The 19,770-nt window shown below is 41.5% G+C and overlaps 1 protein-coding gene across 1 annotated transcript in view; it reads right to left on the reverse strand.

Moving 5' to 3' along the window:
- Positions 1–19,770, reverse strand: part of rasal2 (RAS protein activator like 2) — a 318,544-nt gene that overhangs the window by 166,221 nt on the left and 132,553 nt on the right. Inside the window, exon 3 of the mRNA XM_055641981.1 lies at positions 10,885–11,011. Coding sequence (XP_055497956.1) covers positions 10,885–11,011 — 127 coding nt within the window. The remainder of the gene's footprint in view (positions 1–10,884; positions 11,012–19,770) is intronic.

Raw genomic sequence — 19,770 nt, forward strand, 5'->3', positions numbered from 1 at the left:
TGTAATACTATTTGGAAATGTTAATTGAATATTTACCCTAGAAGGAAAAACATGGCACAAGCTGACAATTCTTGCTCAACAAAAGTTACAAAAGAACTTTATTGAATGTTCCTTCTTTCCTAATCGACAGTAAAATTACAAAGATTTAATTGTGTTGGAAAGGATAACAATACATCCCATGCAAAGATGCTCAGTTTTCAGACTATTGCGACTTTTTCTAGACTTTTTCTACACCATGGAAGGAATGGATTGTGTTAATTTCAAAATGCATGAGAATGAAATGAATAAATGTCATTAATTAAAGCCATTACATAACAACTGTTTACAGAAACATCTCACCAGAATTGATGATCCTGATTATCTGTTCCATGCATTCCCAATCACACGAATACCGTGGTAAGTAAATCATATCTTCCTTGGATCTTCTTGGCACATTACACTCTGTTAATGTCCAGTTAGTGCATAAAAAACACTGTATTCGACGACAACTGACTAAAGACGACTTCAGAAGCTGCACAGTCAAATAAATCAAGGACTGAAGGACAGTGCAGCTTTCCTGACACCATCAGGAGCCATGACCCTTCTGCGGCCAGTCAGGTTGCCAAGAATAAATTCCAGAATTTTTCAAGGAAATTTTATTGGGCTCTATGCTCTAGGCTATGCTGAATACACACAATTGGTTGAATGCAATTAAAACCCACTCCATTCTTTTCCGGTCATTTCATAACTAACAGTGCCCAGTCTAGAATAATTCCAGTCACCCACTTGTTCAGTTATTTCACTACTGTGGGACACACATGCAAAGAGCTTATTATCCCAAAGTTTCAATGTACGATGGAACGCTGATCACATGCAATGCATCCATCTGTTCAGTAGCAATCTGATCCCAAACTTTTGCTTTTCAACTGAAGTCTGTTCTAACTTACAATGGCCCAATGCCTTATTTTTGCTGTGGGAAAAGAGCACAAAATAGCCTGCAACAGTGTTATTGCTAAATACTCAAGGTTCTGACATAACTGTAATGGTATCAATCTCATGTACACATTATACCCCAACAATTTTCAGTTTTAGCTGAAGAGCCAAAACTGTGAATGTTCACAAGCAGTACAACATAAGCTGAACACGTTTGCTGAGAAAGAGCAATCATTAGAATGTTCAGTTCCAGAATTGCTCATCCGAGATAATTTGTCTTTTTGCTAACTATAGAATTTTTACATCAATTAAAATATATCTGAGAGCTGGAAATTTGGACTTTCTTGTCTGACCGGTTCAGATTCAAACCATGCAGTTCGTGAGGGTATTTTAGTAGCAGAATAACTGATTGGCTTGAAAAGATAACCTACCCCTTCCCCCCATCTATAATACTGCACACCCACTGGTATTATCTCATCAGCATCTCATCTCATTAAGTCAAAATTAACTCATTTTCCATGATCAAAACAAATTCAGCCAACCAGAGAGAAAACACAACCAACTTAACTAGTAAATGAGCATTTCCCTTGGCTATTATTGGCTTTTAGCTATCCTTGACTTTGAAGATAGTTTATTATATTTAGACTATCCTCATTCAATTTCAGATGCTGATTGTTTCCTTGCTTCTTTTACCTCTGCCTTTTGAATCTGGATACCAAAAGAAAAAGATAAATTCTTTGCAATGATTTTTTATACCCTGAGCAAAGTAGAGGAACTTTTTCATGTAAAAGTAAGGTATTAAGGTTAGTAAGTAATGGGGTTCAATTATCACAAAAAAACAAAGACATTGATGTGCGGAAACCAAGAAACTACTCCAATAAATTTAATTAAATGGTCTTAAACATTAGTGTGTTTGTGTTCCCAGGGTTTTAATGTTCCATATACATCTGGATTTTCAGTCATGAGATTGCCGGAAGAATGCTAATGGATTTTCCTTGCGTTGAGTTCAGTGTGAGTCACTGTTATGACCTATTGATAGATTAAGAAAGTGGTTGGTATTAAGCAATGGGATGAGGATGCCTTGCTTCCACTATCGGTTCTGAAATAATAATCAAACCAACATGGGTACTGCACTCTTCCACGTAAGGGACAGGAAGTGGCTAACAAAGCAGACTGGCTAGTTGCATAATGGCCTGGTTATGGAACCAAGAACAAAGAAAACTCCAGAAAGTGGTGGACATTGCCCAGTCCATCACAGGTATTGACCTCTCCCCATAAAAAGGAATCTACAGGAAATACTGCCCCAAGGCAGCAGCTAGCGTCATCAAACTGGCTATACTCTCATCTTCCTGCTACCACTGTGTGCTTGTGTCGATATCTGTGCATGTACGTCAGCATGTGTGTGTGTGTGCACATGTGCATGTGTACTTGGGTGATTTCCCTCCCCCTCCACTCCCTCCCTGAGGAGTAATAAATGTCAAACTATAGCAAAAATCCCAATAGCATCCCAGAATAATCCTGAGTCTAGAACATTCCATGTGTTTAGCAGCTCATTTTGGTGAAACTGTGACCTCTCAGGGAGCTACTAGACTCAGTGGGGGCAGGGAATGGAGTATGAGTTTTTCCCACCAAACACAATGGCTTCACAAAAAAATAACATTAGTTAAAGCTGGTTATTCACTCAGCTGTTAAGAAATATTAATAAGGAATATTAATTTTCAGGAGTATCAACCTGCAGCAGAGGCCTTTAAATAGGTACAGGTAGGTCGACTATGAGGTGATAAATGTGATAAGGGACTGATAATAACAACGTTTTGTTCTCTGCAGGAATTTCAAAAAGAAAGGACTTTGTAATGGCCTTGATTGTTTTGTTACTGTATTGTAAAAATACTATGTTACATTGTTTAATAGAGTATCATCGCACAATTGTAATAGAAGCATATAAGAAGGAACTGCCGATGCTGGAAAAATCGAAGGTACACAAAAAAGCTGGAGAAACTCAGCAGATGCAGCAGCATCTATGGAGCGAAGGAAATAGGCAACGTTTCGGGCCGAAACCCTTCTTCAGACTGAAGAAGGGTTTCGGCCCGAAACGTTGCTTATTTCCTTCGCTGTAATAGAAGCAAGTGTTGTTAATATCAGTCGCCACTTTGGAGAGAGTAATAAACAATGTTGCCTGATTACTAACTACAACGTTGCCTGATTACTAACTAACTACAACGTTGACAAGCCTATTTTCAGCTGCATGCCACCCTTTATGTCCCAGATTTGTGCAGAGGCATTTTAGCTTCTTCAGTTGTAAACATTATTTATCTATTTTCTGTACAAATGCCAAGCACACCTACAGTTCCAAACTCCAAAATATCTCAATATATGCTTTTGAAAAAAATGCATGCTCCATTTAGTTTATTTTTGTTTTACAATCTTTTCTATCAGTTCATTTCATTGGTAAAAAGATTGTAACGCAAGGCAACTGCAAAGGATGTTTGAGGCATAAGCAATGAGTCTAGCCAACTTTTGCTTGTGGTATTTACTTAAATCACACAAACAAATATTACAATAAGGCACCTTTATGTCTCAGCTCTATTCTCTTGAGAAGACACATGGCAAAGTTTGTCTACAAATACAAATATATTGGTTGATGGATTAATTCCCGATGAGCAATGAAGCAATACTGGGTATTAAGAAGATAAGGGCACCCACCCAAAACAACACCTATCCATGTTCTCCAGAGATGCTGCTTGACCTGCTGAGTTATTGCAGCACTTTGTGTCTTTCTTTGTAAACCAGCATCTGCAGTTCCTTGTATCCACATTTATTTTACCTGGTAGGGATTTCTTAATCTTTTAAAAGTTCTTCAATGTATTGGGAGTATTGTGTTCAGATTTGGAAGTATTGCATTCAGTTATGGTCATCCTGTTTTAGGAAAGATGTTATTAATCTGGAAAAAGTGCAGAGATTTACGAGAATGTTGCCAGGACTCCCAAGAGCATGAGCCATAAGGAGAGGTTGAACGGCCTCAAACTCTATTTCTTGGAGCACAGCAGGCGAAGGGGTAATATTATAGAGGTGTACTCACAAGAGTAATTGATAGGGTGAATGCAGTCTTCTTTAAAGGATAGGGAACCATGAACTAAAGGGCATAGGTTTAAGGTGAGAGGGGAAAGATTTAATAGAAACCTGAGGGGCAACATTTTCACACAGAGGCTGGTGGGTATATGGAACAAGCTGCCCAAAGTAGTTGAGGCCAATACAATAACAACATTTAAAAGACATTTGGATAAGTACATGGATAGTAAAATGTTTTGAGAATATGGGCCAAACACAGGCAAATAGGATGAGTTTAGCTCGGGCATCATAGTCAGCATGGATCGGTTGGATTGGAGGGGCTATGATAATGACTCTACATATCTGATTGTCAGATCCATATCATATATAGGAAACAAATAAAATTGCAGATGTTGGAATCTCAGACAAGAAGAGGAATGCTGAAAGAACCCAGTTAATCACACAGCATCTGTGGAAAGGTTCCCATTTTCCACAGATACCGCTTGCCTGGCTGAGCTCTTCCAGCATTTCTGTTTCTGTCCCACTTCACATAAACTTATTTATTTCCTAACTGATCAAATTAAAAGTGATGTATTTATAACTTTCACAAAGAGCTAAAATGTAATGCTTGCATTATGTAGTTCAATCAACAAGCATGGACACAAGTGGCTGCAGATGCTGGAATGTGGAGCAACAAACAATCTGCTTGAGCAGCATCTGTGGGTGGAAAGGAATGGCTAACATTTCAGGTCAAAACCTTGCATTAGTCAACCATTCCTCACCACACACAGATGGCGCTTGACCTAATAGTTCTTCCAGCAGATTGTTGTTATCATACAGTGCCCTCCATAATGTTTGGGCCAAAGACCCATCATTTATTTATTTGCCTCTGTACTCCATAATTTGAGATTTGTAATAGAAAAAAAATCACATGTGGTTTAAGTGCACATTGTCAGGTTTTAATAAAGGCCATTTTCATTATGCTACTACCATCAGCAGTTATATCATCAATGAAGATAAGTGAGCCAGTACCTTCAGCAGCCGTACATGCCCAGGCCATAACACCCCCACCACCGTGTTTCACAGATGAGGTAGTATGCTTTGGATCTGGGGCAGTTCCTTCTCTCCTCCACACTTTGCTCTTGCCATCACTCTGATATAAGTTAATCTTCGTCTCATCTGTCCACAAGACCTTTTTCCAGAACTGTGGTTGCTCTTTTAAATACTTCTTGGCAAACTGCAACCCAGCCATCCTATTTTTGTAGCTAGCCAGTGGTTTGCATCTTGCAGTGGAGCCTCTGTATTTCTGTTCATGAAGTCTTCTGCGGCAGTGGTCATTGACAAATCCACACCTGGCTCCTGAAGAGTGTTTCTGATCTGTCGGACAGGTGTTTGGGGATTTTTCTTTATTATGGAGAGAATTCTTCTGTCATCAGCTGTGGAGATCTTCCTTGGCCTGCCAGTCTATTTGCGATTAGTAAGCACACCAGTGCTCTCTTTCTTCTTAATTATGTTCCAAACAGTTGATTTTGGCTGGTGTCTCTAACAGTTTTATTCTTATTTCTCAGTCTCATAATGGCTACTTTGACTTTCATTGGCACAACTTTGGTCCTTATGTTAATAAACAGCAAGAAAAGTTTCAAAAGGTGATGGAAAGACTAGGTGCTGAGAGCTCTCTTATACCTTCTTCTTCTTCTTCTTCTCCTTCTATGTAGTGTTTTTTGGCGGTTGGTAAACAACTTTTTTGGTGCATTACTGCCACCAACTGGCATGGAGTGTGGATCAAACAACACCATTACATATACTAATAAGCTATATCCTTCTGAACAAATTGGTTACCCTAAGAAAAAGCAACAGGATTTGATAGCACTTATATGAACTCCCTTGCAAAATATCTATCAAATCAAATTGTACTCTTTCTTTTCTGAACTGCTCACTCATCCGTCCTCTCTCCTCCTCATACCTCTCACAATGTACAATGACATGCTCTATTGTCTCTTCTTGCCCACAGTATTCACATCTGCCTGTATTATGCTTGCCTATTATAAAAAGTGTACTGTTCAGACCAGTGTGTCCAAATCTAATTCTTGAAATTACTGTCTCCTCTTTTCTGTTTTTTCCTGCACATCTCATTTCTCCCACTTTCCTCTGTACTCTGTAGAACCATCGTCCTTTCCGCTCTTCCTCCCATTGCTTTTGCCATCTTTCCTTCAGTCTTTGCTTAATAATGTATTTGATTTCAGTTTTACCTATGTTAATACTTAAATCAATCTTACTTCTTTTTGTTACCTCTTTTGCTACCTTATCTGCCATTTAGTTTCCTCTAATGCCAATGTGTGCTGGTACCCATAAAAATATGACTGTAAGCCCCATCATATGAATTCTGAATAGTGTTTGTTGTATTTCAATCAAAATGTCTGGTCTACTATCTGAATGGCTGTGCTGTAAACTCTTTATTGCTAAACTTGAATCTGAACAAATAACTGTCCTTAAAGGCCTAATATCCCTCTCTTATACCTTAATTAAGGAGTAATTTAAATACACCTGAGCAATTACAATCACCTGTGAAGCCATGTATCCCAATATGGTGCCCTGAAGTGGGGGGACTATGTATAAGCACAGCTATAATTTCCACATGGTGAAACTAAAATGTATAAAGGGCCTGTCCCACTAAGGCGACCCTCGTGGCGAGTTTAGGAGACTGCGCTCGCCACAAGCTCGCAGCATGGTCGTAGGTGGTCTCTGGTAAGTCTCCTTCATGGTTGAGAGGAGTTCCTGCATAGTGGTTACTACTCTCAGCCTCACTATGGTTGCGGAAAAATTTTTAACGTTGAAAATTTTTCTGTGACCAAAAATTGGTCGGCATGGAGAAAATTGATACTTTTGAACTCGTGGTGCAGTGGTAGTGGGGTCGCCATGTCGTTGTAGGTAGTCGAGGTAGCCGTAGGTAATCTCCTCTGCTGACTGGGCATTTTAATTGGCTCGTTGGAGGAAAAAAACATAAGCATGAGTTTTCAGAACCAAGGAAAACTGACTGGTAATGTTAAATGCCTGCTAAATTTCACAGCTGTGTATCTCTGGCTTATTAAAAGTTGTCTGGCTTCTTAAAAGTGTCTCCACTCCTACTCCCCCTCCTCTCCCCTTTTCCCCTCCCACCCCCCTCCCTGCTCTTTTAAAGAACTTACCGTACACTGCACCGTACGCTGAAAAGTCACGTAAGTGGGACAGGCTCTTAAAAATAACCTTTAATAAAATCTGACAATGTGCACTTTAACCACCTGTGATTTTTTTCTATTACAAAACTCAAATTGTGGAGTACAGAGGCAAATAAATAAATGATGGGTCTTTGGCCCAAACATTATGGAGGGCACTGTACAACAAGTAACTTGGTCACTTTTAAACAAAATAAATCATCACCATGACCATTCTTCACCCGTCAATAAAGCCATGACTGATCCAATCTTGGTTTCACCCCAACTTATCTGCCAGTTCATGAAAACCCTTAATTCCTTTAAAGTCCAAAACCTGCCCAGATCAGCCATAAATACATACAATGATTCAGACTGCACTGATCTGTGGGGTACTCAATTTCTCACCTTCGTGAGAAAGTTTGCCCCAGAATAATCTTATCTCAAACTCTACTCCCTGGTTTTGGATTTCCACACAAAAATAAACTCCTCTCAATATCTGCCTTGTCAAGCCTCCTCATAATCTTCCTGGTTTCAACTTTCATTCATCCAAATTCTAGTTATTGACCCAACATGCTCAATAATTTCACTGACTTCAATGTAATATATACCCTTAAACATGATCAGAACTGTACATAGCACTCCAAATGGGATTTCAAGACTTCCCTACTTTCCACAATAAAGGCCAATACCCCATTTGCTTTCCTACGTAAATGGTTTAATAACATGTTTACTTTGAGTGTTTCATATATAAGGGCTCCCAGATCCCTCTTTAAAACCGCCTGCTACAATCTCTCTATCCATTTAACCAACCGTTTGTTTTTCTATTCTCCTGACCACAGTTGAAAACCTCATAGATCCCCAGATTACACTTTATGTCAACTCTTTTTGACTTGCTTAAACCAATCCATTATACCTTTGCAAACTTTGCATCCACCCAACATAGACTTTCCCCTGTAGCTAGGAATCAAAGTCAAACATGGCAACAATACACTTAGAATCGTAACATAAGTGAAAAACTAGTATTGCAGATTAATGAGACTGAAAGTCACTAAATGTTCGAAATGTTCAAATGTTTTCAAAGATATGGCTGTAGAGATGGATGCCCTGATTGTCATTGTCCAAAAGTCCACCGAGGGTAGAATGTTTCCCACTAATTGGAAGGTGGCAAATAACAAGAGGATTGAGCAGAGGCAATGAAAGGGACATCACATTTGACAAGTCAGTGGATTTTAGTGATGTTGTACCTGCATAACAGATAGTGAAAAAAATGATAATTACGGTGTATTTGGAAAACTCAATTTTTCTTTTTCTTATGACTGTGGAAGTTTTCCTAAATGTGTTTCATCTGCCTTATTCTTACCCGTTTATTTAATATGTGAATAACTCTCCTACAATTCTTCTCACAGATCACACTGTTCTATATCATCAGCAAACTAGGATATGTTACATTTAATTCTCTTGTCCAAATCATTGATATAGATTGGCAGGGGCCCCAGGACCAATTTTGGCTGCATCAGTGGGACTTTGTGCTGGGCCCCTGCCAATCCATAGCAATGATTTGGATGAGGGGATTTAGAAACTCCGATACACTAAACATATGTAAGATAATGTAAGTGTACACTGTGGATTAGCTAACAAAAGAAAAATACAGAGTAGGAATAAATTGGTTATTTTTGGACTGAGAAACTGTCAGTGGCATGATGTAAGAATTGGTGTTAGGATCCACTTTTCTTTTCCTATGTAAAGGTGACAAAAAAAGTTTCAGGTTCTACCAGGAATGATTCCAATCGAGAAATAACCCATTTGAATTCACCTCTAGAGAGAGGGATGGATGACGTTTTGGGTCCAGACCCTTCTTCAGATACCTGATCTTCCGGCTGCTGGACACTTTAATTCTCCTTCCCATTCCTCCACAGACGTTTCGGTCCAAGGTCTCCTCCATTGTCAGAGTGAGGCTAAACGCAAATTGGAGGAACTGCATCTCATATTTCGCTTGGGCAGCCCAGTGGTATGAATATAGATTTCTCTCACCAGGTAGCTCCGGCATTCCCTTCCCTCTCTCTCTCTCTCTCTCTCTATCCCTCCCCCACCCAAGTCACATAAGCATCTCATTTTCACACTACAAACAGCTAACAATGGTCTGTTTCCTTTATCATCATTATAGTCTGTTCGAACTCCTACCTTCCGGCAGACGTTACAAGGCCTTCTACACCCGCACCTCCAGACTCAGGAACAGCTTCATCCCCAGAGCTATAGCTGCTCTGAACCGGCCCTGCTGAGTGCCCCCACCCCCATGAACTGTCTCCCTCCGATGGTCACATCTCACATCAACCCGGCACAGACCTATTTGCACTTTAGACTGTTTTACTGTTCTTTTTTATAAATCATGTTTCTCTGGTATTTAAATTTTATTAGTTGTTTAAGTTATGACATCGAATGGAAGCTGCATACCAAATCTCGTTGCACCTATGTGCAATGACAATAAAATATATTATTATTATTATTATTAATTTTTGCATATCTTTAATTCATTGTTTTTTATCTCTCCACATCACCATACATCTCTCGTTTCCCTAATCCCTAACCAGTCTGAAGGAAGGTCTCGACCAGAAACGTCATTCATTCCTTCTCTCCAGAGATGCTGCCTGTCCCGCTGAGTTACCCCAGCTTTTTGTGTCTATCTTTGGTTGAAACCAGCATCTGCAGTTCCTTCTTATACATATTAATTTGTCTGTGGGCTATACATGGGAAAACAGATAACATTTCTTAACAATGCAGAAGCAATTAAACTTATGTCTCGGGGTGGCTTTCTACAATGACACAAACCTGATCTGTAAATGGTTACAACTATATATGATTACAATACGCCAGACACTTCAAGCTGCTGGAATGATGGCATATAAAAATAATGCAGTTATTTCCTTCCTGGGAAAGGGAATCGGAGTCAAAACAGCAAATCAAATCTTTCTCAAACAAGCTCAATAACATTAAGAGTAGCACTGACACAGCCCGAAGAGTACGCTAATTCTCAAATTCACTGAAATTTCCCATAATAAAGGACATCTTTGTTTTAATTTTGTCCCCAGGCTTTCCAAATCTCAGTTAAAAATTCCCACTCTGCTTTGACATTTCACGTAATCAGATATAATGCATGTCAAAAAATAGACAAGATTTTACTTCTTTAAATGGGTTTGTGTTTCTATCAAAGAAGGCTCATTCCAACCAATTCATTTTGTGTTCCCAATGCCAAATTTCCCAAAAAAGTCATATTTCCCAAAAAGTAAATCTTTAAAGAGTGCAGAAAAGTGACTGCCGACAGGCTGCTCACTGGAAAAATTCTTACCTTCCACAAGTAGCTTTCTATAATGCACAAATGAAAAAAGTTACATGACAGTGCAGCTAGACTAAAATGTAGAGGACTTCTCTTTTTTTTTGGCCAAGCAAGACACAATAGCATCAGGGAGCATCTGAATAAATCATCAGAATAGCATCAGAATAAATCTATTGACCAAAACTGTATTGAACTTGGGAAAGTAGTATTCAGAGCCACCAGGAGATGGCAGCATTAGCTGAAGCAATGGAAAGACAGTTCCCCATTGCAAATTACTCCACATTTCTTGTTTTTGTCCACGAGAGAGCGCCAACATTAAAGACAATATGACAATAAGAATGTGAACACCAGTGGGACTCAGCGAATCAATATAACCTGGTGCTGCTGTTAAGTTGAACTCACCCAGTTTAGCGTTCCCCTCCTGCTGATAATCTGGGAATTGTCCCTCGGACGGAACACTGACTGTGCGCCGCAGCATTCGTCCTTTTGAGGACCCCATCTGTTGGTCCTGTATCATGTCGACGTTCACCTGAGCAAAAATAACACTGGTCAATTCCACAACGTCAAGCCTTCAAAGCATCAGCTAGAATCGAATACCACTTATTGTCATACAAACAGACATGGTTCGTACGAAATTTTGTTCCTGCAGTTATAACATTAAAAAAACCAAGACACACAATTAACATTTACATAAACATCCATCGCAGTGAGTCTCCAAACACTGAATTGGGGGTGAGGAAGAGGGGGTGGGGGGGGGGAGGAGGAGGAAGGGTGGCGTGGGGGGGGGAGGGTGGTTGCAGCAGATGCAGCTCGCAGCTGCGCCACTGTGCCCACTGTGCACCCGCACTGTGTTCACCCCGCACCTTCAGCTTGGGCTTCACTCAGAGGCTTCCAGCTCAACTCAGCAGCTTCTGGCTGGTCGTGCTGGTCGCCCGCAGAAGCAGTCCGCAGGCTGCTCACTCTCTGCACGCTCCCCGCGGACTGCACACTCTGCACGGGCTGCTCAACACACTCCACCCCTTCAACTTTTCATTCTCTTTGCCGCGTTATTGACCGGTTCCGGAAGGGGGAATTTTTAAATCTTAAGAACTTTTGTACTATTTGACTGATCAGAACAAAACTTTTTTCACTTGCAGCACAGGAGAATGGTGAGTAAGGTGGCGAAGAATCGTAGCTCTATGGGGGATAGTTTTTGCGTAAATGTAATCAGAAAGCAGATGTGGTCAATATGACAGGACAGACAGACAGACAGACAGACAGGTAGATCAAACGAGATAGATTGATAGATGGATGGATGAATGGATGGATAGATGGATGGATAGATGGATAGATGGATAGATGGATAGATGGATAGATGGATAGATGGATAGATGGATAGATGGATAGATAGATAGATAGATAGATAGATAGATAGATAGATAGATAGATAGATAGATAGATAGATCAGAACAAAACTTATTTGACTTGCAGCACAGGAGAATGGTAAGGTAGCGAAAAATCGTAGCTCTATGGGGGATCGAAGAGAGAAAGAACAAGAGAGGGAAAAAGTGAAAAGTGAAAAGATAGGACCCCTAGACTACCAAAGTAGTGTGGCCAAAGAGTGAATAAAGATGTAAGAGAGGAAAAGGAAAAAAAGAAAAGAAAAAAGTGGAGATATACCTGCCCCTCGTGTCCCCCCCTGCCCACCTCACCCAACATATAGTTGGATTTAAATCCAAATTTGTGTGGCGCCATGCTATCCTTGTAAGAATGCAAATGTAATTACAACACAGAGGTGGGCAAGATGAGAGGACAGACAGACAGACAGACAGACAGACAGACAGACAGACAGACAGACAGACAGACAGACAGATGCAAGATAGCACAGTGTATGGAATGGGCACTGAACAATGAGGAATAACATGCTTCAGATTTAACAATCAAGAGTAGGGGCAACCCTGCAGGGGGCACATTTTTGTCAACCACTGCAGAGCAAGTTGGGTTTTAAAAACAGTGGATTACACAAGTGCCACAATTGATTTTTTCAGAAATCAACACCTTCACATTTATGGTACAAGCAAGAGTTGGAACGTTTAATGAGAAGAATGAAGTGGAACTTACATTGAATTAATGTACCAGAGACCATAGTGATCAATTAGAGTGATTTCAGAAATCAGAGGGGATCACCTTCTGCAAAATTCTTATTTGGACAGGCTAGATGCGGAAGATTATCCCTGTTCCACAATGCCCTGAGTGAGAGAAATCCTTTGCCCGAATAAGAACTTTTTTCACAAGAATGGTGAATCTCTGGAACTGCCACAGGGGTAGTTGAGGCCAGTTCTTTTATATTGAATTATGTGGCCCTTGTGTAATCAGGGGTACAGAGAGTGAGGTACATACTGGTAGAAGCCATGATCATATTGAATGCACGGGCCATGCGGCAATGTCTTACCCCGGCAGCAGATCTGGCTCGCTCGCCATGGAACCCCATCTGGAGTGGAAAGTTGCTGAGCCAAGCTCTTCCTCATCCCCGAGCGGAGGGAAAAGCAGAGGAGGGTGAAGGGAGTCAACAATGCTGGCAAACGCTTGAATAAAAGGCCAATAAGAAGAACTGGGTAGACACAAAATGCGGGAGTAATTCAGTGGGACAGGCAGCATCTCTGGAGAGAAGGAATGGGTGACGTTTCGGGTCCAGACCTTTCTTCACACTGATATCAGGGGAGTGGGCGCCTTAACCTACCTGATCTCCCGGTTGCTCAGCACTTTATCTCCCCTCCCTTTCCCAATCTGACCTTTCTGTCCTGGGCCTCCTCCATTGTCAGAGTGAGGCCCAGCGGTATGAACATTTACTTTTCTAACTTCAGATAGCCCTTGCTTTCCCTCACTCCATCCCCTCCCTCTTCTCAGTTTCCCCCACCAGTCTTACTGTCTCCGACTACATTCTATCTCTGTCCCGCCTACTCCCCTGACATCAGTCCGTAGAAGGGTCTTGAACCAAAACGTCACCCATTCCTTCTCTCCAGAGATGCTGCCTGCTCGTCGAGTTACTCCAGCATTTTGTGTCTACCTTAGATTTAAACTAGCATCTGCAGTTGTTTCCTACACAAGAAGAGCCGGGTGTCTTATCTTCCGCGCACATAAGGTCAACTGCAGGAGGTGCCCCTGGGGCACATAGGCATAAGGTGGCAAGGCAAGGAAAGCGAACAATGGTTCGCTGGATGATGCGAATGTTCAAGACAGCTGCAGCAGGCCTTTATGGCCAGGTGCAGCTTGGACTGAAAATGGTGCTAAAAGCTGCCGACTCTTGCATATGGACTCAGTGGGCTGTTTCTTTGCATTCTGTACTTAATTGAGGATTGTATTTATTAGTCTGTCCTCTGCTGGAACTTATGTGCAATGGCGCCATCTATTGGACTTTTATTGTTTAAGGTCAGTTGCACACGGGAAGTAGGAAGCAGGAAGTCTTTGTTTTTTCTGTCATGTTCAGCAGCAGAAGCAATCCATCCAAATCCTAGCTTACTACGCCTAAGAAAGCAATGGCTGTAAGTTTATATAGTTCACTGTATGCTTGGAATGCTATATTAGAGAATATTTATGGCAGATAATGTTTAACTCATTTCATTAACTTTCATTTGTGAATGTATAGATTGTTAGCCGGCGGCCATTTTGTAGCACCTTACATACAAGGAGTAGGATTTGCTTTGATTGTTAATAGGATTGTTTAGTATATATTTGCCCTATATGTTCTACTGTTTAGAAGATTTGTATATTTCTGTAAAGGAGAGTAATTTGTGTATCTTTCTTCTCCTTTATAGTTTTTCGTTTTTCAATATTACGAATGACAGCACTGGAAAATCATTAAATTTAAGAGCAGAGATGCTAATTTCCTGACGCGTCCAGTTTGGCTGGCTGTCAATCTACGTTCTATTGTTAACAATCACATAGGGAGGACAGTTCACTTATGTATGGCAATAATCTTACAGAACTGTGTGCAAAAAAAAGAACTGCACTGTACCTTGGTACGTGTGATAATAAAACCATTGAACCATTGATACACTGATGGAGTCTTAAAAGAGTTCATCTGATGCGGAGTATGTAGCTAGAATGGAGTCAAGAGTCGTAAAGCACAGTAATGGGCCCTTCAGCTTATCACTTCCATGCATCTATAAGAACTACAAGGCCGTATTCTTCTATACTTTGCATATTAAAATGCTTCACTAAATGTCTTAAAAATAGTGATTATATCAGATTCCATCATCTCCTCTGGAAGCAGGTTCCAGATATCAACCACTGTGTGTTAAAAAAAACTTTATACCCTCAAATCCTATTCAAAACTTCTTCCTTAAGCCTAGCCCTCTTGTTTTGGAAACCCCCATCATGGGAAAACCATTCTGATCATTTACCTTATTTCGGCCTCATAATTTTGTATAACTCTATCAGGTCACCCCTCAGCCTCCTTCGCTTCAGGGAGAACGATCCTCTTCCCATAACTAAAATCCTCTAATATAGGTAATGTAGGGGAATCTCCTCTGCACTCTTTCCTGGGCACCCACATCCTACTTATTACATCGCAATTAGAACACAATACTCCAAGTTCCAACCACCCAACCTACTATGCCCAGACCTACTATGATAAGTATAAGAAAAAGGTCCAGCAGAGACTGCACTTCCTGAGGGTGCTCAGGAAGAACAACATCACTCAGAGACTGCTGCTGTCCTTTTATCGGTGCTCCATTGAGAGCATACTAACATACTGTGTATGCGTGTGGTACACCAGCTGCACAGCGGCTCAGAGGAAAGCGCTCCAGAGGGCCATTGACAACACCCAGAGGATTGTCGGCTGCCCTCTCCTTACCTTGGAGGACTTACACAGTTCCCGCTGCACCAAAAAAACCCAGAATATCATAAAGGACATTTCCCACCCCGGACACTCCCTGTTTGAACTGTTGCCGTCAGGCAGACGGTACAGATCTACAAGGACAAGGACGAACAGACTAAAAAACAGTTTTTACCCCACTGCTATAAAAGCACTAAATGTAGCCGCCAAGGAACGCAGGGGCGATACAGACTAAGGGACTGTGGTACACTGTGAAATCGACAGAAGGATGGAGGGTTGGGTGTGTATGCGTGCTTTGTTCGTGATATTTATTTAGTTGTTTATCTTTATTATTTTACCGTGTATGTATCGTTAGCTTTTAGAAATGTTTGAATGCTGCACTGACTGGCTGACATTTTAAATTTCGTTGTACATGGTCCATGTTACAATGACAATAAAGAAACTATTCCATAACATGTGCTTCCTTCACCATCCTATCTACCTGTGTAACCAATTTCACAGAATAAAGGACTTGGACTCCTAAATCCCTGTTCATCCACATCCCTTCATGCCTGTAGATTGGTTACCTTACTTACTAATCAATGTAGTGCTTTATTATTACACCATTCATATTATCGCAACCCGACATGTGCTGCCAGTCAGTGCTGCTGCACAGTAGAAATAACATGCTGTAGTGTGTTGTATGCATTACTCAATAAATACTGTTGTACCAGATCAGTGAGTATATTTGACTCACTCAACATGGTGTCAGATGTGGTCAACCCACTCCACATTTAAGTATATCGGTTTTTATTGTATTTCCAGTAATTTATTTTCACCCGTTTTGTCCCTCTTCTCGTGTTGCTATGGCCAGCTCATTCCGTAAACCTGATCCTCTGATTTTTAACTCAGACCTTGCTGAACGTTAGCAGATTTACAAGCGTGATTTCAACCATTACATACCTGCTGCTCATCGCAACGTTCCACCAGAACACCGTGCCTCTATACTTCTCAACGTCGCTGGCCCAGAAGCTATTAAACGAGCAGAGTATTTCAACTTTGCTCCTGCAGTTCTGGATCATAACAATCAGATCGTGGTACCTGCTAAAACTATTGATGATCCCAAGGTTCTGCTCACTAAATTCAGACAGCTATTTGACCTTCACGCCAGCTCCATACTGGAATGTACTAATTGTTTTGCTCGAAACCAGCAACAAGGTGAGCCTGAGGAAAATTACATCAGCGATCTGAAACATAATGCCGTTTTGCTAATCTATGTGATGAACTCGTCCGTGACAGACTGGTGGGTGGTACCCTCAGTGATAAAGTACGTGATGAATTGCTCCGTGATACTGAACTAACCCTGGCCAGAGCTGAGCATGCTTGTCGTATTGCTGAGATCACAACCTCTCACACTAAATCAATGGGGCCTGGACCGCATTCCTCATACCGTGTTGATGCTACCAACACCTCCTACCGTGACCAGCGCTCCCAGCCCCACACATCATCTCGACAATCTCAAAGATTTATTGAAAAGTGTTCTAACTGTGGCAGGTTGCACCCCGCGGATCGCAAACTGGGCCTTGCCTTTGGTAAACCATGCCATTTTTGCAAAAAGAGAAACCATTTCTTTAAATGCTGCCGAGCCCGTGGAAATCGCTCACTCCCAAGACATTCTGTAGACCTCTTAAAACATGAAGCTTCTGATATCAAGTACCAAGAACTACCAGCTCCTCCTCCAGTCACTCATCCCGAGCGTGATGATAACAGTCATAACATACACTCCCTGGTTGCTTCCACTAACAAGCAACTCGACCCTGAATTCTCCCTTTGTGTTAACAATACCATTACTGTTGCAAAGATCGATACCGGAGCCAAATGCAACGTCATGTCATTATCCGAATTTAGACAGATCAAAAATGCCGAACATATTGTAAACACATCGGTCATTCTGTTAGCCTGCGGAGGAGGGGCGGTGCACCCAATTGGAGAACCTGAGCTGAACTGCCACCTAGCGTCACAAGCTCACAAGCTGAACATTTTTATTGTCCGTGGGAAAATTGCAACTCTGCTTGGCATTAACGCATGCCAGGACCTAGGACTGGTAACCTTTGGGGCCTGCTGTCCATCAAATACTCCTGCCGAGAGCTCCACCCAGCAGATACTTTCCCAGTACAAGGAACTTTTTGACGATAAGCTTGGGAAGCTACCCATCAAATACAACATTGTCACCGATGCAAATGTCTTACCTGCGGTATGAGCACCACACCGCATTCCACATGCTATGCGTGACAGAGTACACAATGAGCTCCAGCGGATGGTGCCCCTGGGTGTCATTGTCACGGTTACCAACCCATCTGACTGGATTTCCACAATGGTGGTTGCAACAAAGAAAAACAAAGAAGAAATCCGAATTTGTATCAACCCCAGAGACCTGAACACAGCGATCAAGGTCTCGCACTATTCGATGTGCACGGTGATGGAAGTTGCTGTTCAGCTAGGCAGTGCCTCTGGGTTTTCCGTTCTAGATGCCAAAAGTTCATTCTGGCAGATCCCGCTGGACCCCGACTCCTCCAATCTCACCACGTTCGGCACCCCCTTTGGCCGTTAACAAATTTCTGCAGATGCCCTTTGGCATCAACTTGCCATCGAAGTATTCCAGCGTACAATGGAACAATTATTTACGCGGTATCCTTGTGCCATCATTGTCAACGATATTTTCGTTGCTGGACGTGACAGAACATGATGCCAACTTAAAAAAAGTACTGGACCGTGCAAAAGACATCCATCTCAAGCTCAACCCTCTGAAGTGCAGATGTCACGTCAAGGAGTTCCATTATTTCGGACATGTATTCAACAGTGATGGCATCAGACCTCACCCTTCCAAGACCATTGCCATCAACGAGATGCCAGTTCCCACTGATGTGACAAGTTTGCAGAGATTCCTGGAATGGTTAACTACTTGGGGAAATTCATTCCCATACTCAGAAAAATATCTTCCCCCCCAACGACAACGGAATCACAAGGACACTGTATGGTCTTGGTACCCACAACACGAGAGGGCATTCAAAATCCTTAAATTACAATTGTCCAGTGCCCCTACCCTCGCTTATTTCGATTTTACCCTAGTCTACAAAAGGAGCAAGAACATGCATCTGGCTGACAAGCTATCAAGAGCCCCACGAACAGCCTGCGAACAACAGCCATCTTAAACGGCCAGTTCACAGTAATGATAATGTCGTACGTAATTGATGGAGCTCTCGCATCTTGCTAAATCCGATGTCTACCTGGACCTACTCAACTTAAGAAACATTGTCCATGATCCAATACTGGGGTCTCCTGCCTAATGCCTATGTCCCGACAGACCTGTGTTGCACTGCCTGTGCCCCAACAACTGCTGCAGCCACAGGTTCGTTCACCACTTGCTGCACAGAAACAACTCCAGCTGAAACGCGATACCCAAAAGCGATTTTTCGATGTCCAGCAAACCACTTAAACCTCTCTCCAGTGGGCAAACCTCTCTCCAGCGGGCTTTGATGCGATGCGAGATGATTTAAAAGGAGTGACTGGGACATTTTGTTTTATGGGAAAGATGTAGAAGAGAAATGGAGGACATTTAAAGGGGAAATTTTAAGAGTACAGAATCTTTATGTTCCTGTTCGGTTGAAAGGAAACAGTAAAAATTGGAAAGAGCCCTGGTTTTCAAGGGAAATTGGACATCTTGTTCGGAAAAAGAGGGAGATCTACAATAATTATAGGCAGCATGAAGTAAATGAGGTGCTTGAGGAGTATAAGGAATGTAAAAAGAATCTTAAGAAAGAAATTAGAAAAGCTAAAAGAAGATATGAGGTTGCTTTGGCAAGTAAGGTGAAAGTAAATCCAAAGGGTTTCTACAGCTATATTAATAGCAAAAGGATAACGAGGGATAAAATTGGTCCATTGGAGAGAGAGTGGACAGCTATCTGCAGAGCCAAAAGAGATGGGGGAGATATTGAACAATTGTTTTTCTTCGGTATTCACCAAGGAGAAGGATATTGAATTATGTGAGGTAAGGGAAACTAGTAGAGTAGCTATGGATACTATGAGGTTCAAAGTAAAAGAAGTACTGACACTTTTGAAAAATATAAAAGTGGACAAGTCTCCAGATCCTGACAGGATATTCCCTAGGACATTGAGGGAAGTTAGTGTAGAAATAGCCGGGGCTATGACAGAAATATTTCAAATGTCATTAGAAACGGGAATAGTCCCCGAGGATTGGCGTACTGCGCATGTTGTTCCATTGTTTAAAAAGGGTTCTAAGAGTAAACCTAGCAATTATAGACCTGTTAGTTTGACTTCAGTGGTGGGCAAATTAATGGAAAAGATACTTAGAGATAATATATATAAGCAGCTCTAGATAAACAGGGTCTGATTAGGAATAGTCAACATGGATTTGTGCCTGGTAGGTCATGTTTGACAAATCTTCTTGAATTTTTTGAAGAGGTTACTAGGGA

The sequence above is a fragment of the Leucoraja erinacea genome, chromosome 10, assembly GCF_028641065.1.
Source record: "Leucoraja erinacea ecotype New England chromosome 10, Leri_hhj_1, whole genome shotgun sequence".
In the NCBI taxonomy this organism is placed as follows: domain Eukaryota; kingdom Metazoa; phylum Chordata; class Chondrichthyes; order Rajiformes; family Rajidae; genus Leucoraja; species Leucoraja erinaceus.